General features: G+C 40.6%; 1 protein-coding gene across 2 annotated transcripts; it reads left to right on the top strand.

The window, feature by feature from the left end:
* On the top strand, positions 1-23,071 carry LOC139152759 (LIM/homeobox protein Awh-like). 2 transcript variants are annotated; one of them, XM_070726086.1, is made up of 5 exons: positions 1-230; positions 870-1,048; positions 11,386-11,612; positions 15,805-16,059; positions 21,598-23,071. In XM_070726086.1, the coding sequence occupies exons 1-5, from the start codon at positions 87-89 to the stop codon at positions 21,723-21,725; spliced, it is 933 nt and encodes a 310-aa protein (XP_070582187.1). In that variant the 5' UTR covers positions 1-86; the 3' UTR covers positions 21,726-23,071. The 2 variants fall into 2 exon arrangements, with proteins under 2 accessions (XP_070582187.1, XP_070582186.1); XM_070726085.1 differs by having other exon boundaries at positions 4-230; positions 867-1,048.
* The last annotated feature ends 4,649 nt before the right edge of the window (positions 23,072-27,720 follow it).

Raw genomic sequence — 27,720 nt, 5'->3', positions numbered from 1 at the left:
GCGAAGGTTATATTCGACGGCTATTCAGTCGGCTTTTCAATAGATAACACTAGGCAATACATCGTATCTCCGCTGCTGAACCGCGTATGACGCTTGCTTCTCTCTCGCTGAACGTGCACCGTAGTCTGCGGCCGATCAGACCCAAGACCGTCGCCGACTGGACTGTTTTCCCGGAGGCACCTGATATGTCGGAGCAAGCGAGTAACGACAGCTTCGAAGAGCAGATGATCGTAAGTTGTTTTTAATGTACAACTGCTAATTAGTTGTATCAATGAAATGTTTCACTTTGCATCGTTGACTGATCATGAGAGCCCACCCAATCGCTATTTTGATCAAAACCTGAGAATTTGACACAAGCCTATGTAAACATTTCCATGGGTGTTTAGAGGCTGTTGGCTGGATCAAGGAAGCCCTACAATTGGGTATGGTTTGTCGTGTCGATCATAGTTTACGAAGCTTGCACTCGGAGGCGATTTGGACCGAGTGTCTCTCACTATCACAGCGGTCAGTTCAGTGTCGCTTAGCCAGTGCTCACTCTCGCAACGCCATGTCAGGACTCCTGCGACGGTGTTCTTGATGGTCAGTGTCACAGTTTTCGACTTTTTCGGTCGCCACTAAGGCCGATAAGTGGCCATCGTTAGGGTTGATGAGAATCTCTCAAGAGCTCACGTGAAATCAGGAGACGATCGAACAAGATACCATTTCAATGTTATACACTTCGAAGTTATATTAGATGAAATGTTTATGTTGAACGCCAAATATGTTTTATGATATGAGTTACAAATTCTGACCATCTGTCTGAATCCATGACAAACGTGGAACTCTAGCGAGGAACCATTAATAACGAAGAAATTATTTTTTTTTAGCAGGACAGTGAGGTGTGTATTGGGTGTACAGCGCCGATTGTCGATCGCTACTTACTGAAAGTCGGCACCAGATCATGGCATGTACGGTGCCTTCGATGTTGCGTGTGTCAAACCAACCTCGGCGGACAACAGTCGTGTTTCACAAAGGACGAGAATATCTACTGCAAAATGGATTACATAAGGTTAGTACAACCGCATCATATTAATTTCACGAAATATACACACGACTCCCTACCCTCACATTGTGCGTCCACGCATTCTCCCCTGTGCGGCCGAGACAAAACACCACACCAACACTCCAATCTTAAAACAGACCGAATTCTCGACGTTACAGTGTTTGAAACCAAGTCTCGCGATTTTCGATCTGTACCCTGATGTTTTCATACACGCGAGGTCGAAGTGAATATAGCATAAACTTAAGTAAGAATTACGAGAAAATCAACACCATGCCTTCGGTGACTTTGCCGATGAGAAACGAAAATGAGCACGGTCAACTGTCCACTCTCAACCTCTGTCAATTATTCAGACATGTTTTCAGTTCCAAAGGCTAATCCTATTACAAACATGAATTTGAAACGAATATGACTCGCTTTATCAAATTAGGGAGTGAGTAATTCTCCGATTCTCTGCAATACCGACACTTTCATTTAGTTGCGGAGAGGGAAAAATTGTGTGATGCATTTTAAAATGCACTATAATGGCTGCATCATTTCATTACCATGTTTGGGTAATTATATCGTTTACGTTTTGTTTTTGTTATTGAGCCCGGTGTGTTTACACGAGTCTCTAGATATAGTGACTCCGTGACGGGCGATTTGCCTGTTTTCAACCTCTGCTATTGACACCGCCATCCATTATAGAATAATATACCAAATCTAAGACGTAAACCAGGAGGGAATAAATAACGAATGAAAAAATATTTCAATGCAATTAAAATGACCACACAGTGTACACGCAATGGGTCAGATATTGACCACTTTAACTCTCGGAAATTGACCGACATCCCCATGGAAACAGTTGCCCGGTGATGAAATATCCCACGATACGAAATATTATTCATAACATATCCAGACAGAAATTCAGAGGAAAAAATTGTACAGAATTCGCGATAAGCCATATACAATCATGTAACAGTGTTGGACTGTGAGTAACCCCATCGGCGGCCTTTGTGTTTCTAAAATCCTTAAATGTAATTGTTATATTCTCAGATAACCTAAGCATATTTTTCTTAGCACAGTTTAATGTTATTCTTTACGATACGGTTCGGTTATTAAGCTTTTGGAAAATATCAAGAATCTGTCGATTATAAAAAAAAGACGCTCTTTTGCGTCTTCGTTATGGTTTGACGGAACAAAATCCTGGCTCTGTTCAAAGTTTGTATTTTAGAATCACGTTGACAACAGTATAATCCGGTTAAGCGAGACATTGAAAACAAAATAGGGACAGCATAATCGAAGAACTGATAATTCGCTGAACCTGCTTCCAAACTTTAAGATAAAAATAAAAACTGTAATAAAACAAAACAAAACAAGAAAACAAAATTCATCGCAGTTTCTGCCGGCGAATAATAATCAGACGATCACACAGAGAAGTGAGTGAAACTTGAAAGTTTAATATATCGGTGATCAGAAGGCGTACCCCTCGTTGGTTAAAACATGCCGCAGTTTACACCAAGTTTCTTTGTTGTCTCGTTGACTATGCATATGCCCTGCTCACCTAGCTTCAGTGGAAGATCGAATTAATTGTGTTACACTCCAAACATTATGGAACCAAATCTTGACAAATAGGAGTGAATGGGATCCACTGTCAATTGCAGTTTACACGCAATAACGCCTGATATTACGTTACATGGAAAATGCATACTATTAGATATGCGAGGGTTAGTTCACCTGCGTAAATATAATAAAACATGTTATCTTTATATGATAAACTTATTTCTGTTAAAAAGTACATTCTAGAAAAAAGTTTTAGAAGTTTTGTCGATCAGCATAATTTCACAAGCGCGTAATTACGCTTTCACGTGTTTTTAGCCATACACACCAGAAAAGCTGTCATAAACAACACGTTACAACCTGACAATATCGACACGTGTTTTCTATTCATATTGATTGCACCGATTTTTGTGTGCTTTCTCAGTCGTCATCTAGGGTATTGGGTATTGGGGCACTACGTTGTTACATTAAAAGACAAACGGTGACCATTGCTTTAGTTTGTCTCCTAATCCTATATAGTTTTTTGAACAGATCGTACTTTCATGGGGACATAATATTTCTCAATGAATACCGGAGGGGACGGTCCAACTTACTGTAAAAGGGAGCCCAAAGTTCCCTATACTGCAGTGTAGCAAACGGAGATATACTCGACAAAACGGAGGGGTGGCACTTTCCGACAATACCAGCAGCTGAGTACGTAACAGCCCATGTTCTAATCCAGATGCATACAGCATGACTTCAGAAGTCCCGTTCGTGCGTTGCTCCCGGCTTGCGATAGGCATCTTCGGGATCACGTGTGTTGGGTCAAATTCGGTTAAAATTGCTTCTTGCTCGCGGCATGCGTTACCACCTTCCTGTCAACGCGTTTTTTTCCCAAGTCTTGGAGATCAGCGATAACGATCCTGCATCACTCTTAGAAAATGGAATATTGCCCCTGGCTTGAGATCGCTCCACGTCAGCAAGTGATAGAACTGGAAAGTAGAGCGACTGAATCGCCGACACAATTGTCTGAGGCAACTATCATAACTTTTTTTAATTGCTATCGGGCAAATATGTATATCGTCTTCAAAGTTCAGTTTCTTAATCACAATTTCATTTATGAAATATATTTGCATGCGTGATTTCATTTTTTGGTGGCAATTTTAGAATTTTTTTTGGTATGGTTGTTGTGTGACTTCCATGTCCAGAAGGCTTTTTTTGTTTTGATGGCACTGTGGAATAACCATCAAGATCACAGTCCTGTGTCATAAACATTCAAACGTTTTACTTATGGCCCCCTTTCTCGATATCATCATGTTAGTATCAGATTCCGTCTGGTCCCTTTTTGCAAAAGTGGTGCTCATGGCGTAGCTCTTTTATGACAAAGGGGGAAAAGTGTCATTCGCAAATTTTGTTTTGTTTGACACAATCATGACACGATGGGTTATTTTTTTCGCTGAACATACAAATATAAACCACGACTATTGTTGGATCAGATGATGATGTATGAGCTTTACTGAAGAATTGTTAGATTTTTGTGTATTCTTTTTAAATCGGCGACCAAATAATCAAGGAACCGCTTCAGATTCAGAATCAAACTTTTGCAACATTCTATTCCTGAATGCTTTCCATAGATCCAGCAACTCTATGATTTTCTTCAACGCTCTTTGTTGATTTGCTTTGAACTTGTTTGAAGTGAAAACATTTCATGCCTCAGATTGCACTTAACGCCGGGCTTTGGTCCGATTGCGGCTTTTCCAAGGATGGCTTTCGCAAATCTTAAAGAGTATCCGAAACCCCGAGTCATTGTTCATATTGGGTTCAGGTAGGAAATAATCAGACGCTTTTTACAAAATCGTGTACAGGAAACGATTTAAAAATACAGAAGTACATCCATCCAAATCCAAGGCCAATTTTTGGTCAAACGTTTCCTATTCCCAGGATTCAATTTAAAAAACGCATCATCGTGTCAGGGATAGAAGAGAGGGCGTCGTGGTAGGAAACTACCGCTGGTTATCCAACTACTGGGCTAGGTCGTATGGCTTAAAGGCAGCTCAGACAACTGTGAATTCACATGGTTAGAGAATTCGGAATCCCCTCGAAAAATCTGTGAGACGAAATCGTTGTTATTTCGTAATGTCACGTTTCTTTAAGTTCGACTGGGTTACTGGCACACACGTGAATCACCCAACTAGAATTGAAAGCAGCGTCCCTGTGAACGCCTAATATTTCCGGCAAACTTTGACATTGTCATCGATTTTAAGACAAGAACGGCTGACCGCCACTTGAACTTCAGTAGCCTTTCCCCCCGTGGCGTCCACTGTAACTGTTGTGCAACGTAATTTGAACCCTAAGACAAAGGGTTGACTCATTTGCGCTCTTTCGGCGCAGCGAAACAAATACTTACGCTTTGGTAGTTTTTAGCGAACCCCGTCGTTCTTCCGGCTTTACTCGGAGGTAGTGTTAACCCCTGAGTGACTCAAGGGTTAGATATGGAGCCAATGCACTGAAAAAGGAAGTTAAAAAACGAGAAAAGCAATGAGATATGCTCTGCGCGACGGTGCCTCATGCATCGGAAATACACGTAGTGCTACCGTGAGATGGTAGCCACTGATATAACACCTTTCTGTTAAAACCGGGGGTCATCTGGGATTGGGAATAACTCGCTTTGAAAGATAAACTGCAGACCTGCCCCGGGGAGTCTTTCAGTGAATTGTAAAATTTCTAGCTGACGCACGTAAGGATGTCAGTATATGTGTTTTTTCACACATGGCGCATTTCTCGACAAATGACTACTGACTGAGCTTTTTGCCTGTGAAAGGGGGACAAGAAAACTATCAGGAGAAACGTCGGGTGAGGGGACTAGTTGGATGACATTTGATGTTTAGTTTGGGTAATTTCGAGGGCCATTAAGCAATAATATGAGAGAGAGAGAGAGAGAGAGAGAGAGAGAGAGAGAGAGAGAGGGAGGGGGGCTGCAGACGGAGAAAACCGTGAGACGGTCCGGAGAGAACCGCCCCTCGGCCAGTCTTGATTCTGTGCGTGTAACTGTCAGCGTTGCTGATAGGAATCGAAACAGAAAAATGGTTTAGTTATGGATAAGAAAAATCACTCTCTGACGTATGCCACGAGAAACATGTACTTCTTGGCGACTTGAAATGCTGTCATCTGTTGTTTTTCGGCAATGACCCTCTACAGTACAGAAATTGAACTGCAATGACAATGTTTCCATGTGGTTTGGCTGTTTTATTTCTCGATGTCATGTTTACATTCGGTTTTATAACACTGATTTCTACTCGTCGTCGCTTCGCGAACAAGCACCTCGACTTTGAATTGCAGTGAACAGAGTCAGAGAGTACGAAGGTTACAGTGTCAAGTTTGCCGAGATGAAGTTCATCGATTAGGCTCCAACACTCCGTTGAAAATGCTTTATACTATTAACCATGAAATGACCGAACCGAAAGAGAGAGAGAAAGAAGAAAGAATGGGTAGTGTTTGAGTTCTGAAAGCCGTAAAAATCGATACACGTGTTTTCCATTCATGTGCACCGGGATATGAGATTGTGCTAAGACACACGGTGACGCAGTACGTACACAATTCATCCCGATAATGATTACACTTGTTGGCAAGCTTTACCTTGTCGCTAATTTTTTTGTATATTTCACCACTCAGAGGGTTCAAGCTGTCTTTGAACGATTCACCGATTACATGTATATCTCTACGGCAACAAATGAGTTGCCGTTGAAACCCCAGACCCAGACTTGTTAGGCCAAAGGAAAAACATGTGCTGTTCCGATAACCCGACCTACCCTATTTTTTCCTGCCGACCCTAAACTTTTTAGAGCTACGTAAACACGGAAGTCAAGAAAAATGAAAGAAAAAACGCGTAAAATCACGTGTTTGTTACCTGGCATTTGATTTTTGCTTGAACCAGAACGTCTTTTATGTCTTTATTCCTTTTATATGTATGATACGTTTTTCTGGAAATGTTGTGGCCAGTGTTTGATTGCCCTGAACCCCTGAAAAGTGCATAAGCTTATTTAAAAATGAAAATATTTTGGAAAAAATCCCTGCCGACCTACCTACCCTATTTTTGAAAACCATGTTATCGGAACAGCACAATCTATTTATTTTTCCTTAGTCACCGAATAATATTTAGCGGTCATTTCCACAGGCGCTTGGCACATTGCTGGGATAATAATCGTATTTAATATGTAGAATGTCTATATTGAACTTGATTATTAAATAAAAGAATCACCGTACGCGATATTAGTGTAGGCCTATAGGCCTACATGTTGCCTGGCGAATGGCTATGGCTGCCTGGCTCGGGCCCGGCGAACGCACTGCATAATCATCAATGTGTAGAATGTCTACATGACTGATTATTTATTAAGAATAACCGTACGTGATATTACTGTACATGTCGGCTAGCTTAACCGAGCGGCTGTAGAGCTCTGCAGGGCTTGGGCCCGGCTTCGGCCCGTTGTCCACTGCTGCACAGACAGAAAGGGAAGGTGTGAAAGCTTTTCACCGCCTGATTTCATAAATCAGCGAAATTCACGAACTCTGAGCGTTTCCGGTGATAAAAACTGGTCAACGGTCAGATGGTTGCATAAACAACCGATCGACTGGCCTCTTTGCCTAAAATCATACCTTACCCCATGCTACTGGCGAGAAATCGTCCTGAAATCGGCTGGGCACACCAACCCAGCGCCGGCCATTTTGAATAAGCTGCATGCAATGTACGCGTCCAATGAGAGAAGAGCAATGACGTCATCTGCAAAGGGTTCTATGCAGGCGCGCATACATTGCATGCAGCTTATTCAAAATGGCCGGCGCTGGGTTGGTGTGCCCAGCCGATTTCAGGACGATTTCTCGCCAGTAGCATAGGGTAAGGTATGATTTTAGGCAAAAGAGGCCAGTCGATCGATTGTTTATGCAACCATCTGACCGTTGACCAGTTTTATCACCGGAAACGCTCAGAGTTCGTGAATTTCGCTGATTTATGAAATCGGGCGGTGAAAAGCTTTCACACCTTCCCTTCCTGTCTGTGCAGCAGTGGACAACGGGCCAAAGCCGGGCCCAAGCCCTGCAGAGCTCTACAGCCGCTCGGTTAAGCTAGCCGACATGTACAGTAATATCACGTACGGTTATTCTTTAATAAATAATCAAGTCATGTAGACATTCTACACATTGATGATTATGCAGTGCGTTCGCCGGGCCCGAGCCAGGCAGCCATAGCCATTCGCCAGGCAACATGTAGGCCTATAGGCCTACACTAATATCGCGTACGGTGATTCTTTTATTTAATAATCAAGTTCAATATAGACATTCTACATATTAAATACGATTATTATCCCAGCAATGTGCCAAGCGCCTAATATTTAGTGGTCATTTCCGTTCAACGCTAAACAATGCCGTTATTCTGTACAGAAATTATTTGAGGAGATAGACTCAAAAAAAGGTTTTGTGATTATTTAGAAAATATCAGGACAAATAATTTACCAAAACGGCGAGTACATGCGCCGCGAGTTGAATCGCAGGTCTACGTTTCCCACTGTTTTTAATTGACATAAGACATAGATGTCTCTGTTCAAGTTCAACTAAGTACGCTGGATTCAAACTGATAAGATTCCACTGAATTTCCCCTAAATTGGATGTAAGTGTTTCGATTGCCAGGAATCACAATGTTTGCCATGATACTACGACGGGAATTTCACTGCTACAATGAAGCCAGTGGGGAAGAGACTGGTTTTCCAGTCGCTGGGGAGACCGAGAAGCAGAAACTCTCCCCTCGGGCGCTTTAGCACCTAGTGAGGTAGAAAGATCGAGATTTCAATAGAAGGAGGCTCATTAACAGCAAAAATTACCATTCTGAAAAAAGCTAGCGTCGAAGAGAGCTCCTCACGAGCCTGGCGATCCATTCCACAGAGCATGGTAGAATCGTCGGTAGATAGAGACGGTCCTTCGTAATCATTGAAGTAATCCAAGGAAGACGATAGACGTATACCGGTAGTTTCAACTTTTAATTTAAGAGGGTTGTGAAATCATGTTGATTCTCACCACAAGAACGTAGCATATCTACAAATGTTGCATTTTCTCGCTTGATCGTCAAGATTGTTTTGATCTGTCCATTTTTACCGATAGCCGCTTTTCAGACGATGTCTTTGCCGCTCGTTGCGGTAATGCACTGTAGGCAAAAAGTGTCATTGGCAAGAAAGCTGGCTAGGTAGGACAAATGCATAAAGCCCGGTGCAATGTCATCGGAACTGTGATAATAGCACGAGGAAAAGTAAGGTGGTCTATTGAAAAATGTTCAGAGAAACCGGAAGTCGTTCTGACATTGAAACGCTTGAAAGGGGACAAAAGCGTATGCAAGTCTATGGACAAAGCAAACCTTGTCGAATTTATTGAATGTTGGTTAAAGCAGGATGACTGCTCATGAATGTCTTCGAGGAGCTTTTTGTCAATAGAACAGATATGTGTTATTTTGGCCAACCTTGAATGTTCCCATCGCCCGTTGCAGCATCACAGTGGCTAGCGTTCTCAATGTGCGTTGGTTCCTTACTTTGAGCCATGGCTTAATTGCGGCTGGGGCTGGGTATTATTTCACCGCGACACCCGAGGCAACGACATCCCACTATCGAAGGAGAAACACTCAGGAGGGGACAAAAGCCCGAACAAGATGCTCAATGTCGCTGTTTTGTCAACATCAAACGAAAACAAGCAAACATTTCAGCTCAGACGTTTGGAACGCACACTTTTCTCGCCACCAATCACACTATTGGCTTTAGCCGTGAAATTAACTGAACCAGACAAACAAATAAACATGTATCGAAAAACTAACAAGACAGCGCAGGGTAAATATTCTCAATGGTGTTTGAACGCTGACTGTCAATTATCGAAATCGATCTACACTGTGTAAACAAACAGTATCTGTCATTATTACACCGTTTATTTGATTAATTGGCCACTAAAGACATCGTTGTGTCCTGGAAGGGGCGAATTTCCAACAACACCCTGATGTGGCAAGCGATTGCTCTGCCAATCGTTGAGGTCGTCCACACAGCTCAGATTTGTGTCAAATTTTCCTCGCGTGTCGAGTTTTACGCTGCTGACAAGTACTGAGTCTCGACGAAAACGAAATAAAAAAACTAGAATAAACAATGAATCACACCTACTGCTTTGCTCATAGTGACTCGCATATTTGACCTACACCGTCTTCATATGGATTGGTTTGCCGGGGCTGGTCGCTTTTCAGAGGAGTTGAACCGGGAATTGCCGTCAAATTGACTGCCCAGTATAATTGAACTATTTGTTTTTATGGATTAAGAAAATCTCAGTTGAAATAGTCAGTATTTGAATAATTAGCGTGTTTTAGTAATCCTCGACTGATCAGCTCTGTCGAGCGAAAGTTGTATTTGTGGCTGTAGACGCTGCCCCTACAAGCTTTGTCGAGTTCCAGCCGTTGGCGAAAAACGAGGAGACGTTATATTTGGGAACGTTCATCATCGAGGCATTCTACGTATACCGACTGTTTTGCCTGTCGAGATTTACGATTGGTTGAAGAAACTGAGCATACTTTTGCGAGTCCATGGTACACTAATCGTATACCCTTATGTCACTGCACTCTATTTGAAAGGAGTGGCTTTGGAAAGAAACAGTGTCTTTACCCTTCTAATCTGATTTTGAGTTCCTGTCTTTTCGTATCAAATGGTGTATACTACTTGATAATCTTTGGTTCTAGCAGGCCTAGCGGGAAGGCTTTCATTCAAAACGATTATACTCTTCCTTCTTTCCTTGTTGATCTGTTCGTTGACCGTAACATGGTATGCTTGTCAGAGACCTCTCCATCAAATTTCCTCCCGCGCGAGTCGCAACAATGACGTCGGGAAGGGTTGTAAAGGGTTTACATGCGAGCATTATGACGGGAACGAGTACGTGAGAGGCGGGGGAGGGGAAGTCCTGAGAGGGTGACAATGGTTGGGGGATGTTGTGACTGATCATGCTTATCAGAAAATTTAGAAACCAGTCATATAAACGAGAGGCACGAGCTATTCGTTGGCAGATCATTATCACTATTTTTGGAAACATTTGACTGAACAGCTGTCCATGAAAACACTGCTGTTGCCGGCTACAAATGCAATTAACACTCAAACAACACGCCTTAAACCTCGAGAGAGTGTTTCCAGCATGTAACATGTTGTACTATTATAATAAAGAAATACTGCACCGCTCTCAGTTTTAAACACGCCACAACTGTAAAATGGGTATTTGAGTAGTTTAGGTCTTTACAAAATGTATTTCTATTTTTTCCCCTTGATATGTTGTTAAACTTTCATAATACTGTTCAACTTGACTTTGAAGGTGTGATAATGACAACGGAGCATGTGATTTTGACGACGACGACGACGAAGATGATGATGATGATAAAGATGATGATGATGATGATGATGATGATGATGATGATGATGATGATGATGATGATGATGATGAAGGGAAGGATCACTAGGTGGCATCACCACCACCATCATAACAACAACCATCATCATCATCATCATCATCATCATCATCATCATCATCACCATAATCATCATCATCATCACCATAATAATCATCATCATCATCATCATCATCATCATCATCATCATCATCATCTATAATCAATGATCTGATGATTCGTTGTTATCACTGGAACAACTGACATCGCCATATTGGACGTCGCCATGATCATATACAGTGACTGTTATTACTGTCACCGTTATCTTCGATAATCAAAAGATAAAAACTAGCCTTCCGTCACTATTCATTTCTCCCTTATTCAACAGGCAATTTGGGACAAAGTGTGCTCACTGCATGCGGAACATCCAGTCCAACGACTGGGTGAGGAAGGCGAAAAACCACGTGTACCACCTGGCCTGCTTCGCCTGCGACAACTGCAAGAGACAATTATCAACAGGGGAGGAGTTCGCCATGCAGGAAAACAAAGTGCTATGCAAAACACACTACCTGGAACTTTTAGAGAACTCGTCAGACACTTCGGAAACCAAAGAGGGTAAGTACCTGAGCATGGTCAGAACATTTATTAGTCAATAGGGCACCGACTACTCCCAGGTTATCAAACAACCCCGTCATCGGCCCTTTATACTGGCGCCGGGTCGTTTCTTTCTTTGTTTGGAGAGTTATCTGATGAAAAAAAAAAACAAATTATAACTCACTACAATTACTGTCTATTTTTTTAGTTGTTTTATATTCTCGACAACTACTGGGGAGAGAGAGAGAGAGAGAGAGAGAGAGAGAGAGAGAGAGAGAGAGAGAGAGAGAGAGAGAGAGAGAGAGCGTGTGTGTGTTATGCTCTACATTGTACAGCTTGGTGCTGTACAGTTTTTACAATCACGAATATTTTATAAGGGAGCTTCTGACCATGTTTCGTTTTCTTGAATTTATTTGTCGGGTTGACATTTTTTTGAATTTGCGTCTTCTGAATGATTATGATGTCACTACATGCATTTTGTGTAACGGCGATGAAACTGCCAACACGGAGGACAATATCCACACTCATCGACGCTCTGGAGGTGTCAACCATTACGACCCTCTCAACTGCAAAAGTGTTCTCTCAATTGCGACTCAACGGGCGAGTTAAAACATGTTTTGCAGCTCGAGACGCAAGCTGTAATGTAGGGCGGTGACATTTGGGAACGTAAATGTGTTTCTATGCTTCCAGCGACCATTCTTTGCGTTCTCTCCGTCGAAGTGAATCAGCCACCCGCCGCGGGAAAGGAGATAGGCAATGGAGGCCTTTGTGTACTGTCACTTTCGTTGAAAACCCTTGGATTACGACCTGGCTAAAATATACAACAAACATATCTACCTTTGCTGCCATATATCATGAAATTATGACAAAAGACGCAGGTTTTACCGTAAAAAACATCTTTACACATACAGCACAGGGTTAGCTGCTCTGCATAAAGCGGCGTTGAACGCCACCAATATTTTTGTTATGATACAAAGCTACCTGCATGTAAAATTGCTCTGGTCGCGGAAGTCAGAAAGCCATTTCAGCGTGCTCGCATTCATGACGTAAGTTTACGTAATAGCACCATCACAATGGCGTATACGCCTGGGCGGTGTAACTTATTGTTGCTGTTGAACTACATGTGTGGCAAGGTTTGGCGTCATCATGATAGGATGTATGGCATTCCCTATCCAACGCAGTCGGTTGCTGGCTCCACTGTCTTTGTGTGCACGTGTCCATAAACGCCAGCCTGTCTATGATATTTATGAATAATCGTAATGGATAAGAAAATATTGGAGTTCTATCCTTCACTTTCATAACCGATTCGACCGCACAGGTCAGTAAATTATCAAGACATATTATTGCCTAATTTAATTTGACTTGGTCCTAATTGCCCAACGACGCAAAAATGTGCGATGAAATAACACAATTAGCTCGTGATATTTTTTGCCCATTCATTTATCGAAATAGCAGAAATTACAGGAGTTCGAAAGAGTTGAAGTCCGCATTTAAAAGTGAACGCTTCTGTTTCACTATCTAGTCTATCCTGTTCTGTCATGATGTCGAGTTGTTTACCGAAAGTTTCGTATGCCCGCTCAACATTCCCCAAGAGAACGTAAACAAGTTAACAAAACACAACGCCTTGGGTCTTATGCTCACACCACAAAGAACAAATATTTCAGGACAGATATTTGCGTAACGTTTTTTCGCCAGGCAAAAGAAATTGAAAGTCAATGAGGTGTACAGCTCGAATGTATTCCAGCAACCACTTCATAGAAAAGTAAAAAATCAACTGCCATGTTCATTTCAAACGTTTGTTTTTGTAAGATTCGTTGACTTGCGAGTCAGTACTTCCAGTTAAACGTGGAAAAAACTATACATTTCAATATACTGTATATCAGAAATTATCATCTCGTATAAACGTTACATCGGAATAGATTGACATTGTGATATATATATATATATATATATATATATATATATATATATATATATATATATATATATATATATATATTTCTTACGAACGTCTAAACGCTACTCAACGACCTGCTTATCAACAATATCAAGACCGCGCTGACAAACTTTAAAAAGCTCTGAAACTGGAAAAACCCACGAAATGCGAAAACGTTCAACCACATAACTGTTCCAAAGCCTTCCCCAATCACTAAAGGCATCGATTAATAAATCATCAGTCACAGATACTGCTGGCACTGAAAAGACATCTCTGAATATTTTAACCACGGCCTTCAAGGTTTGCTCACAAATGCAAACATACTCCGCCAATATTGTCAGCTGAGGCTAAGTGAAAAAGGTGAACTAGCGCGGCTGTTAGCCCAGATAACGGAGCGTTTAGCTCCGAATTGAATAATTTTGTGCTAACTTTTAATGATCCCACAGAGAAAAGTGATCGCATTCAGATCGTAAATGTTTTTACCCAAAGAAGCTTGACTAAAATTATGGAATTATTCGAACGCCCGCCGTAAGACAGCCCTTTCCACATTATGTAAGGGTTAATTCCGCACACCATGTATAAATTCGCATGTACGACGGGGTATAGAGAGAATTCTGTTTTTAATGCACCAAGGATAATTTTGTTTCTTCTCGTGAGAGAATCCTACAGAGTGTCAGAATTGTGATGTGTCAACCTCTTCATTAGAAGCATTTTTCCAGTTAAAGAGTTTATTTCCAGTACCATTAACTGGTTTAGTTTAAGCGATCTTTCTTGCGGAGTAGTTCTAGTTTAACTGACAGTATGAGGGAGGGAGGGAGAGAGACAGAGACAGACAGACAGACAGACAGACAGACAGACAGACAGAGGTAGACGGAGACAGACAAACAGAGACACAGATATAGAAAGGGAGAGCTCTTCTGCTGTGGAACATGGATCGGTCGATTAATTAGCAGAAGTCTGAGATCACCGTCGAACTGTTTTTCCGCTGCATTTTAGGCTGTTTCGTAAGCGAAACACTGATTTAAGCGATAATAATGTATTATTTGTTGAAAGATGGAAATGATAGTTTACCCGCGCACCACGTCGCTGTTTTTGGACTCGGAGACGGTCGATGCGTACTACGTAAATGCTTGGGCTGTGGTAAAACGCTGGGTCTTTGCGTTGACCAATTTTGCATTCACGTGCAAGCTGCCGTAGTGGTATGATTACATGCAACCGCCCGTTGTTCAGCAAACGACGTGCAAAGGGGTCCGAATTGAGCACAGCGTGGGGTAGTGATCGACACAAATTGGCGTGTATGTTATCAGGAAAATTGCATTTAGATAAGCGACCTGAATTAGTTTAAAGTTAATTTTTTTACTCCGATCCACTCCCATCAACTCATTTGGGCTACTTTTCCTCTCGGGCGGTCCACTTTAGCAAAATATCTTTTCAATATTTTGACAGTGTTCGCCGGAACATATAGACAGAGAGGTAACTTGTAGGCACGAATAAGAAATTACCAAACGTCTGCTCGCAGATCAGGGAAATTTCCGTCAGGTTTTGTATTGCAATGTAGTTGAATTTTTTTTACTTTTTCGCACAAATGCTTAAATAATTTCTCAGACCTACCCAGCTCACCGTAGCGATAATTCTTTGTAGAGATCGACTTATAATGTAAATCGTGAAATGTCTTTCTTTACATTTTCAGTTGTTTAGCTATGAGATATGCAGCTAGAATAACTCCGATTCGACGGTAAAATAATTCTATTACAATTGTTTATAAGATAATTTCTTGATTTATATGATTATAGCATTCTTCAATTGTTCCCTTAGTATTGACAAATTATTCTGATGTCGAAGTGCCATGACGATATCAATGCATGAATACCTTCGTAGTTGGAAATATTCCCTTAAAAACACAAACAATATTTTTACCAATGACTGGCATGATTGTTAACGTAGTTGATATTATAGCTATAGGGATGCCACGTTTCCTTACTGCATTGTACATTTCCAGCAGATGAAGGTATATTAAACGTACAGAAGATGAAGGAAGTGAGCTGGTTTCTTTGTACATTACGTAACGTCACGGTTGTTTGTAAGTTGACGCGTTATGTGAACGCACTCCTCGCGTCAGAGTCAAGCTGCTACCCGAGACCTTGACGGCGGTGCCGTGCTGTGGCCCGGTCGTTCCTCCCCACTGCCGCTTTGTTTTTTATATCAATTATTGTCGAGTCAAGATAATGAGGAAGCTTTACTACATATTAAGACTCTCGCTCTATTCTTTGATTGCAGAAAACGGTCATGGCCGACACAACCCGAGAACGAAGAGGGTAAGAACCACGTTCACCGAGGAACAGTTGCAAGTTCTGCAGGCGAACTTCAACGTCGACAGCAATCCAGACGGCCAGGACTTGGAGAGGATAGCTCAGATAACGGGACTCAGTAAACGGGTCACGCAGGTGTGGTTTCAAAACTCGCGAGCAAGACAGAAAAAACACAACACTGGGAAGACAACGCCGGGTCCTCTTGACAACAACAACAAGATTGGTGAGTTGATCAAACTTAGCGAGTGAAAAACAAAATCATAATTCTACCGCCGAAGAAAATTCTTGGGCAGGCAACCTACGAACGGTCACTTATTTCATGATTATTACAGTGAATGACAGCTATGTTATCTTTGCTGCCATGGCTATTGCAGCGGGGTAGTGATGCATCCCGTGAACAAGGTTAATTGCGAGGTAGTAATTGGGAGAAATCGGCGTAAATTACCAGTCTTTAAACCTATTACTGTCCATAAAATTGGATTACTCGTTACAGCAACTTTAAAAATACAAGTAGTCGTGGCAAACGATGGTCGCCTTTTAATTTATGTTACGTGGTGTTTATTATTTGCCCAACAAACGCCTCGAAATAAAGGCTGAAATAACCGTGACTGTGAAAATACCTTAAATTACCTTTCAAACTTCCATTTTATTAAAATGCGTATTACAAGAGTTTGGCTGAAGGGAACATAAATTAGAGTGCTGTATATCTCCGACACAACGAGTGGACAAATGGAAATTACGGTACACATTGCGATGTTGCATGGTGTATCCTTGAATCCTTCTCCTATCTTGAGATCTTTCATCATCGATTGTGTCACTTCTCTATTCCTTTTCAATACGCAGCATTTCTTTACGTAGCTCCCTTCAACATATCTTAGAACTTCAATAATATTTCCTATTTACTCTTTACCTCCGCTGTATAACACCATGTGACATCATCGTTGTGGTGCATTAATTACCCGTTCTCATCGGTATAACAAAATCTGCACATATTTCCGACTGTTTCGTGAATTTACATGTGAACACAGCCGATCTCTATTTCAGTGGACTAGTTTTAGAGATGACATTATATGGCAATGAAAAGTGCGCATTCGTGAACATATGTTACATGTTTGCCGCAAGTGTTAGTTTTTATGACGTGAGCTAGTTTCTCTGTCCAAGCTGTTGTCTCTGATTGTCTATTGTTTAACAGTCCTAGCAAACTATCTGTTCAGAAATAATCACAAAACAAGATTAAAGCATATATGACAGTGTTCAAATACGATGGACAACAAAACAGACGTGACAGAGATGCGCTCAAATAGTTTCTGTACTACATGGTAGTCTGCTAGTCAGGCATTCGCCTGTCTGTGTGTCTGTTCGTCTCAATCTGATCGTCTGCTCCTCTGCCACTGAGTATCCACGTGCCAACACTTCTATAGATGATATTTTATCTAAGTCTACTTCTATTGTGAGAACCGAAGTTTTTAGACAATGACTGTTTAGAGTCAAAGCCAAATACAGAGTGATGTAATTATTATTAATACAGAGCGGTTATCATAATATCATTTTGAACAATTCCAAAAATGATATTTGTAGATGTCATGTTGTGTATTGATTGGGCGGTAATAATAGGACCGCAGAAAAGTGACATTTCAGACAGTTTACGTCCGTTTAACCGTATTAGTTAATTGTAAGTCACGTATTGTCTATCATTGCAATATCTGACCAACACGTTTTTTTCTAAAGAAGAAAGTTATGAATACCAGACAATTGCGGAGGCAAATTATGAGTCGATGTATAGGTAGATGAATTATAAATCCTATAAACTAAAAGATGGCTAGAATGCTGACAGGACAGAGAAAGAAAGAAAGAAAGACAAATAAGAAGAAGAGGAATGATAAGTTGTGTCACGGAAAGTTGTATTTAGAATGATCGGACTGATATCTAAGCTTACGTTTGCAGATAACGGGTTTGGATTCGATCACTCCAGAACTTTTCCATCAAAGTCAAGGGCTCCTTTCGGGAACAGGATCTCTTGATATAGGCTCGCAAATAACATAGGTAGGAAAATAACCCCTAATGTCGATCGGGACGTTAAATTATCCCCAAGTCCCGTGTAACGGAAATTGGAAAAGTATCTTTACAAGAATGACAAGTCGTCTCCCTTGATAATTACTCGACAATTATTACATTTTACATTATCATTACAGTCACTTTTTGCGACTACAGCGCTCCGACGTAGATGAAAAATATTAATACACTCGAACGCCTTTGTGTTATGTCAATCACAATCACAGTCATAGTAGTTCGATATCCAGGCACGCATGGAGTGCTTTGAATTCAGGCCAGGACGAGATTGAAATTGCAAAATTAATGTCAGTCACGGTATTGTTTTTGTCAAGCATTGAAACATATATTACTCGAGTCCCGATATTAAAACATTCAATAGAATGGGGGACGCCAAACAGAGCTTCATATGGCGAAATGTAATTTACTTGGCGTATCACGGGGATCCCTATTAAGCACATTTAATTTGATGTGATTTTCGTACATAGCTATAAGTGGAGGGGGCTTTGAAACTTTCACAAAACTTAGGATCTTTTAGCAGTTAAAAAATAGACATCGCGGTCGTGGTTGCCCAAATTAATTGCTTCCGTTCCATCTCTCTGTCTGTAGTCAGTCTGCCTGCCTGTCTCTGCCTCTCTATTTACCTGTCAGTTTCTTCTTTGTTTCCTTCTTTCTGCGTGCGCATGTCTGTCTGTCTGTCTGTCTGCCCGCCTGCCTGTCTATCCGTCTCTGTCCAAGCACCTATCTGTTCCCATCTGTTATCTTCCTGTCTGTCACACGTACTCCCTCTCCCCCCCCCTCTCTCTCTCTCTCTCTCTCTCTCTCTCTCTCTCTCTCTCTCTCTCTCTCTCTCTCTCTCTCTCTCCTTAACATTACAAAAGATAAAAGGCGAATATTAATGAAAATAATCACCATGACAACGAAATATTCGAAAATAATGCCAATGTTGTAATCTATGGCAATCTTAAGATAAGATATAATTGCAGCTTTCTGGAAAAAAAGAGCTATCCAATCTATCAAATGATTAGAGTGTATACGGTAACCTACTGTTGGCCTGATAACAGATTAACTGATAAGAAATATGTTCATTTTGCAGTAGAATCTGCTGTGTTGATATATTACCGTTTGTCACTTGTATAGACGCTTGACAGAAATCCCCGTGACAAAATAGTGCATCGGATAACGAGATTCATCTTATTCGTGTTAAACGGTGTGCTTTATCACACGATGATGAAATTAGAACTGTTATCAGATATTGTTCAATGAGGATAAAGAATTTGTTTTTAGTTCATATGTTGATTCCAGGGGCAATGACATGGCTTTGATATTTGCTTTTCCACCTTGTTTTATGTAAAAGTGAATGCAAATTTGCCCTACGCTTCTGATGCGAGAATATTTGTCTCGTTAACTCGAGAATCATATTTACACGAGACCATAGAGAGACGGAAATCAAAATTTTCAAGTAGGTGTCAAAAGTTTCATTCCCCTTGCTTTAGCAAAAAAAAATGTGGTTCTCACTGACATTTATGTCAGTGTTGAGGAGCAAGGACTACTGAGAGACTTGTGTCACGCTTCACTGCATAGTTTGGAGCGTGAACCGTAGGTGTGAACAGGCTAAGCCTTGTGTCTTGCCAAAGCTGCTAGCTTGGATCCCTTTGTTTTGGATCTCTTTGAAGGCACAGACAATTTACACCTTTACGCTAGAGATGTTCTCTAAGTACAGATACATGATATCAACACAGCAAACCACGTTATGCAATGACGGGTGTTCTGTGCTCGTAGCAAGAAACAAAGCGATGGTTTAAAATACACTAATGATGCAAATAAGTATAAATGGATCTGCTAGTCTAGATTTGGCTACGAACACGTGATCGTAAAAAGAAAATTGCTTGCTGGTTAGACAGTAGGATTCGCCCTCTGTGTTGAAAACAACCAAAACAGAGTGGGGATTGGAAATGATATAGGAACGAATTGGATGATTGTTACGTAGAGTATAAAGCTAGGAAACCTGAAAGCGGTATTGAAAACAGACCTCTGCAGAGATGAAGTGTGGTTCGCCGTACTGAGAATATGAGTTGCACTTGGAGAGTGAATGTTTAAGCGACAAATAAGAAGAGAAATAGTCACATACAACCTAAAGGAAAAGGCTAAAGACATTGGCAAATATCAGTCTAGTCATTCGCAGCTGGCGGAAGCGGAAATAATTCCAGGTTCTTATATATACACTTGCCGCCCTCACAAAAAAAAAATAAAAACAAAAACAAAAACAAAAAAAACAAAAAGCCAACAACTAATGTATTGGCATAGACAGTGGAGCGAGACACCATAATACATTGATGTGACAAAGACGTAGAGGTGGCAAACAACTATAACGTATGCAAACTGGCATGTTCACCGATAGAAAGGCAAAAACAGCGGCTGTCAAGAATTTATGGCAATGAAACAGATCAGCAGTCCTATCGATTTACAAAATTCGCCGAATGTTTACGTTGATTTAACAAAAATGAAAAAAAAAACCGTCCTAACGATAAAAATAAGACAATTTGTTGAAAAAACGGTGCAGCGAGCCCCCTGGCCCACTCAGAGCCCATCGACAGTCTATTACACGTAATCAGGACATTGGATATTATCATAAACGACGGAAAACGAGTAAAACACGCCGAAAGAAGATGATTCCAGCTGGATGGTTATTAGGCTTGATTGGCCGACATCATCATTATCGATATTGCCTCCCGGGAGATCGGAGTTTGAAATGTTACCAACGAGGCGCTGGTTGTAGATGCAGGCTGCTCACCGGCCAAGAGTCGCCATATGTAAACGTGTCCCGTGACGCGTAACAAAAAGTTTTACCGCGAAAAAAAAAATTAGGCGATGGTGAAATTGGGCGAAGAAATAAACACGAAGCAGTGAGGCGATCAAGATTACATTTTAATAGCCGACATAGAACTATCTCCTCAGAGTCCAACGGGGGTCTAGGTAGTAGCTGTCAGGAAAGCTGTGGTGCGAAGCGCCAGTTTTTAGTCAACATTCAAAATCTCATAATTAAGTTTTCATATAAACCCCAAACGAATGTTTGCAATGACAAAGTTGCTGTTATCTATGATAAACAAAACCGAAGAGGCGCGAAGACGCTTGATTAAACTCAAAGCATGTCAGCAAAGTAGGGATCTCATTCTTATTGCATATTTCGTGTTTTTTATTTGTTAAGAGGAAATTTACATAAAAAAGTCCGCAGTGCACTTTCTGATAATACTATTCACTTTAGGGCGAGTGATCGACTCCAACGTTTCATGAAAAAATCATCGGGTGTTGAGCCTGTTTCGTTCGGATGCTTGTCTAATTGCTAGAATTTTCGTCTCTCCAAGAGAGCACGATGTTTCTATGCGTTAGGACTGTGTGTATGAGCAAGTTCATTCCAAATCAAGAGTAAAATCGTGCAACTTTTGGTACCAGGTGAACAAATTTCTTAATATTAACCAGTATTTGAACTTCAAAATGGCCGCCATCCCAGTGTTGATTTTATCGGGTAAAATTGAATTTTTAATTTCACAAAACAAGACGGTTAGGATCTTTTTACATAAGCTCCAAAATCAGTCATCACAAGCTGCTTACCAGCGAAGTATAGTAAATATTTTTAAGAGTCTGAATATCTGTCCCCAAGGCGCATTCTACCTTTAATCTAAAATGGTTTTTGCTCTCATTTTTCTTGCAGGATATGTCGACCACTCTCCTGAGTTACTAAAGTCTCCTTCCAACCCTCCACCTTGCCAGAAATGCGGCCTTCACTACTGTATGTGTTTGGAAGTGACAGCGCCACCAAACGGGACATGTGCTTCGTGAAATACCGTCAACTTACCTCCGAAAATAAAACACGGAACAGTTTTGATCGTTTTCTTCAGTAAAAACGAACGACAATTATGAGGTACTGATGAGGTGCAAATGGACACAGTGACGTCATCGAATCGAAACGCTTGATACTACAGGCAGAATACTTGCAATTTTAAAGAAAGTGAGAGGGTTTGGGGCTTTTTAAAGCTTTAAATTGGCCTGTGTGACTCGGCTATCCTTGGGAATGTAAGCGCCATCTTCGTATCTGGAGAACGCCGGAACCTGCAACCCTGTGTACTCTCCCGATAATTCAAGGCCCGATTAACAGATTCATCATCCTGGAGAAAGTGACCTCACAGACTCCGCTTTTATTATTTGGACCACGCGCAATTATATCGGATAAGATACAACTTTACGTGTATATTAATGTAAAATATTTTAATATATAAGATATGATTATTTATTGTATTAGGCCCACCCTGTGAGCCCGCATTCGACGCATGCGCAGTAACCATAACGCAAAGTTGTTTTTTTACGTGTTCTATTGTTATGTTGTGTTGGAGTGTTTGAGAAGTCTGAAATAATTCTTTTTCGTGATTCATTGCGAATCTGTTGTGGCTGTAACAAATGGTTGTGGCAAAGCGAAACAGGATAAAGCCACTGGATGGGGTGGGGGTGGGGGCTGCAAAAAGACATTATGTTCCCAGCAACATTGTAGTCGACAATCACAACAGACCGCCTTCAGGCTAAGTTTTTAATGTGCATAAGGCTGGAAAACTGAATTTCTAAAGTATTCAATCCAATCATTGCATCTCGATCATAGTGTTCGGTTTTCACTTGATATGTTGATCTTTTGCAATTCAAACCACTGACTCTGCCAACTCAATTTTTAGTCAGCGCCGAATGTATCCATTTTCAAGTTCAACTTCAGGGTTTTAATTGTGATTTGTTAAGTAGTCATTGTTTTACTCATTTCTTGCTTTTCACCGAACCCGAGAATGAGTGACAGCCGAGTGAGAAACGATTAATCGGCAAAAATACGCAATTTGACGACAAGCGTCAATATGCAGAAGAAATAGACAAACTTACATAACGTAGACAAGTTACGAATGACAGGACAAAGCTTATAAGTGTATGTACTGTGTGTTTGTGGAAAGTGGTTTGTTGTCGTAGTTGATTTTTTTCTGATGTACAATTCAGGGAGTTTAAGCTGATACGATACAAGTTGTGCAATATTTTGATCAGAAACACCCGGGCATGCGCCTTCTGGCATTCTATCTACTTTGAAATGTGATCGTCATGTCGACAAGACTTTTTCAATAAAATCGTCAAGCCACAAACGCGACGATAATGCAAAATTCCTACGTCTTCTTGTTTATGTGGTTGCGGAGAAAATGACGTCATACTTTGATCTGAATGACGCTTGCTTAACTTGTATTTTGCATCGTGGTTGTAAATTATCATGGGTAATATTTGCGTAGTATCCTTATATTTCTTTCATCGATCACACTGGTATCCTTGACGCCATGAAGTTTGAAATGTTCGGCAATATTACCGAAATACATGCTTTGTCTCAGCTTGTACATTTTCCACATTCCTTGATTGCAATTTATAACTTACTAGAAAGTAACAGATTGGATATTCTGCAAACTAACAGTAACATATTTCAGAGAAGGAAAAACTGACGTAAACAGTGTCAAATGCTGTTATAAGTTTCAAAAAGCAGGACGGCAATCATTTTGTTACCTGAGGCGTATCCCAGGTACGATTTGACAAACGCTGGAATCGACGAATGAAACAAAAAATGCAGTCGAGGAAATGACAAGTCGAATTGTATACAGAAACCAAGGCTACTTGAATTACGCAGCAAATGCTGGGTCAAAGGTCACGGCAATCAGTCGTATTGTAATGCAGGCAAACGGAATTACCTGGGAACAAGTCGGCAATTTACGTTGTAAATGATCGCAGCCAAACGAGATTTGTAACTATGAGTGAGCGCCGATTTGTTTGAAGTGAGTCGGGGGATTTTTATGCTGCATTTCGACGAGGAAAAACGTTGCAAGACGTGGATTGTCGAAAAATACTCCACTGATTAGCTCACTTGGTTTGTGATTGGCGTCGCCATAATGACTGCAAAGATAGCTGTTGTACAGGTGCATTTATTTTCAGACGACGGAGAGATTTCTGTCCGGTATAAAATTATCCATCCTCGTTTATATACGAAAAGCTTGTCCGTACAAGTTGTGGAACAATATTCGTCCTGTCTTGCTCCGTCACACACCCGCCTACTGTAACACGTACAGCGTATATAGTTTCAGAAAGATTAAAGAAGAAATAAAACAATTAAATATTCGAGAACAAATTCCATGTTAATAAAAAAAAATTAATTGCGTCATCAACATCATCTTTCGATCTGACCCTTGTTTATAATAAATGTTCATATCTGTCACACCGCTGTGTGATCGGGTCTATTATATTGTATGCGGACGTGAATCTTCAAGAGGAAACCGTCGATTGACGGTACCTGGAGAAAGTCTCTCTACCAATCTCTAACAAATAACTCAAATGGATGATATGAAGAGGAAATCATTTGAAACTCGCCTCCTTGAAAGAAATAAAACACGTGACCATATTTGACGTGAAGTGATTGATTGTGGATTATGTGGGTGTTCTTGTGAGCCCAGCCTGCTTCAAGGAGATCGAGCAGTATTTACATTGATAACAAACTGCCAGGAATATTTGACGGTGGCTGATGTCTAGAGATTGATGCAGGCCATGAGGTGCATAATTGCTGGTGCATAAAATGGAACTACTAGATGCACGGTGCAGTTCCATGCATGGAACGAGACAGAGTGCAAAGAGGCATATTCTGAATCGTTCTCAGTCCGCACTGACGAACAAATAGCCTTAATGATCGTGCGTCATCGTCTTGCTTATTAAATGTTTATGCAATGCCGACGTACAAACTTGGTTCTGGCTCCAGGGTTTGTGGTTGATCGAGGGCACTAATCGTTTAAAGTCTTGCTGGTTTTAAGAACGCACTTCAGGAACGGACTTTCGGACTCAAACTTTTACAATTCTTAAAATATCTGATCCACCACTTGTTGGGACTCATTTTAAAGCTCTTGGTGTAAGAAAAAAATTCACCGTCTTAGTTTTTCAAAAATTGACAATTTTATTTTTCTCCATAGAGTTAACACAGGGATGGCGGCCATTTTGAATTTCGAATGTCGGTAAATCTTGGTTAATTTGTTTCTCTAGTATCAAAATTTACACTGTGACCCCCGATTTTTATTTTTGATTTTGAAAAAGAATGGTTGAAAGTTTCTTTGAGGAAACTTTGAACAAAAGTTTGAGTTTCTCACTTTCGAGGCGCATACATGCAATCAAAATATTATTATTTCAGTGACACTTTCTGTTGCTTTATTTTGCCTTTTAAACAAAATGTGACCATTTCCGAAACAACATTTTTTGTGAAAAAGAATATTAGTACATCAGTAAAATGTCGAATTAAATTGCGAATATTGCAAGCTTACTCTAGCAAATGGACTTGACGATCGCAGCATCTAAATATAACCCTGATGGCACATCCACCATAATCCGCATGAATATACCGAGAGCAATATGACAATACAAGTTGATGAAAGATTATGAGTGATGAAACGTTCGCTCAAAGTGAATGATAATTATCTTTATTGGGAAACAAACAAACAAGAAAACGCAAAAATATAAGAAACGCGACAATTAGGTGAATAAATAAGTAAGTAAATAAATAAATATGATATCGCTGAGCGGGCTACGTACAGTCATATCATATAATAACTTTACAGCTTCTTAAAATTGATTGTCATTGATTGATATACGCGCGTATTTTATTCGTTGTACCAGACCATCGTCTTTCTATGGAAGGCTAGAAACGTGATCGGCGCTTATTTTCAACCAAGAAAACCCGTCAATTTGATGGCCACTGACTCATTATTAAAAATATTAACTAAAGGATTACGTCACAAAGCAAACTGGAGGAAGTCGACATCCATGAAAGAGAAAGAGATGTAGAGAAAAAGAGAGAAAAATCACTATTTTTGTTTCAGTGTTTGTTTGTTTGTTTGTTTGTTTGTTTGTTTTTGTTGTGTGAGTGTGTGTCCCATGTTTTAAATGTTTGTAAAGAGTTTAATTCTTTCACTTGACGTAATGCTCTTTGAGTTATTAACTCATACTTTTCGTTGTGCATGGAACCGAGAGTCTATGCTGAAACGTGTCGCATAGAACCTGGAGTCTACGCTGAAATGTGTCGCAAAGACAAACGTACCTCAAACAAAAGAGTAATTTTTACGTCCCGAATTCACTTTCATGAAACATCTTTTATTCTACATTGCATGTAAACACGTTTTTAATCGGCAGTTCATCGAGTTACCGTACACGACAAGTATTTCCATAGTATCAGGTCACTTCGCGAGATAAAAAGAGATTGTAGAGATAACGTCAAAAGGTAGAAATGGGCGATAAAGAGCCATGACACTTATTCTTGCCTCTATTTATTAAGTTGGAAAGAGGAAAATGCTTAAGTTCCCCTCTGCATCCTCTCTATGCAGATCTATCAATTAGAAATGAAAGGGGTCTGTTATAAGGGTCATTTTTCGGGTTATACTGAAAACCTCAAAAATAAAGAACAAGAAGAGATTGTACGCTGATAGATGCGACGACGTATACTTTCACTGCTTTTCCTACGAAAAGAGTCAATTTCTATCAGCAAAAATTGTCTTAAATATCACGTAGTCGTTACGGAGAAATAATTTGCCCGCTCTGTGATATATTTCCACTCTGGAAGACATATCCATAATGACCTAGAAATCGTGTCCATGAGCTTCTCGAAAGTCAAATGTAGAGATAACAAAATAACGAATGTTTGGATATAAACGATACAAAGTATTTGTTCTAAGTATCTGATTGCCTACAAGCTGATGCGTCAGGCATCCATGAAGAATGACTCTGATAGATCGAGTGGCGCGGCGATGTTCAGATTGTAATAGATACCGAAGAATAGCACCAACTCGCTAATATACAAAATTTGTAAATTAAACGAACCGGACGAAGTCGTTATGTTTTTTGGGTTTTTTTAAATGTTTCATGTGAGGAGTTATTTCTGTTGTTCTGCGCACCGAAACATGTTGAATTATAAATCATCAGATGGCTACTAACACTTTGCGTATACACATAACATGCAAATATGCTGATGTCATGTGTGTACCATGATTTATGTCACTTGGTACGTCCATGATGTCACCGAGGCATTTTTGTCATTGCGTGATTGTAGATATCAGACAACAGCCTAGCATTTTTCAGCATAGACTGCCGTCTCTCTTCTAAGCTTACTGTCTATGGTTTCAGAGGGGCAGACCAACACGAATATTTGTTCAGTGAAACAAAAAAGCCGAAATGATAAAAAGAGGATAGCGACTTTGTCCCTTTAAGTGTGAACGGATTAACTTTGACCGTGGACCGATGCTGCACTTCACTTAAAAGAAAACATTTGTCTTTAAAACTTTTCATCGTTCCCTTTCAACCAACTTCGCGCGTAAGATTACCACATCAATGTCGACAAAAAACAAAACAAAAAGTGCCCGTTGACACCTCGAAGGGGCAAGTTTCGTCTTTGAAAAGGATGATATACTAGCGGCGCCGGGCAGACTGGCGAGACATTGACGACAGGTCGATTTCCTGCTGAGGGAAATTTTCGTCAAAGTCAACATTCCCAAGTCGCGCTGAAAAGACCCGGAGGTGTCCTCGCCGTGGGACTGCTGCATCGGTGTTTAACTATGCAAGCATGTTTACACCAACTTTCACGTTTGGAATTGTTTTGTTTTGTTCCAAATATACACACACTGTTTGTAGACCGCCTTATGGTCGAAGAATGAGAATGACGCATAATAATTGCACGCAGTGTCATTGAACCTTTCTGCATTCAGACAGCAGCCATTGGTGTGCATTCCTGACATGTCACATGTAC

Source organism: Ptychodera flava, chromosome 16 (genome assembly GCF_041260155.1).
Source record: "Ptychodera flava strain L36383 chromosome 16, AS_Pfla_20210202, whole genome shotgun sequence".
NCBI classification, from domain to species: Eukaryota; Metazoa; Hemichordata; class Enteropneusta; family Ptychoderidae; genus Ptychodera; species Ptychodera flava.
This window is presented reverse-complemented; position numbering and strand designations above follow the sequence as displayed.

What these genes read in the sequence shown, in the direction of transcription:
- LOC139152759 (XM_070726085.1), top strand. Translation starts at nt 87, where the DNA reads ATGACGCTTGCTTCTCTCTCGCTGAACGTGCACCGTAGTCTGCGGCCG. An exon ending in TGCAAAATGGATTACATAAG is followed by an intron (nt 1,049 to 11,385) that starts GTTAGTACAACC and finishes CTTATTCAACAG; the next exon opens with GCAATTTGGGACAAAGTGTG. An exon ending in CACTTCGGAAACCAAAGAGG is followed by an intron (nt 11,613 to 15,804) that starts GTAAGTACCTGA and finishes CTTTGATTGCAG; the next exon opens with AAAACGGTCATGGCCGACAC.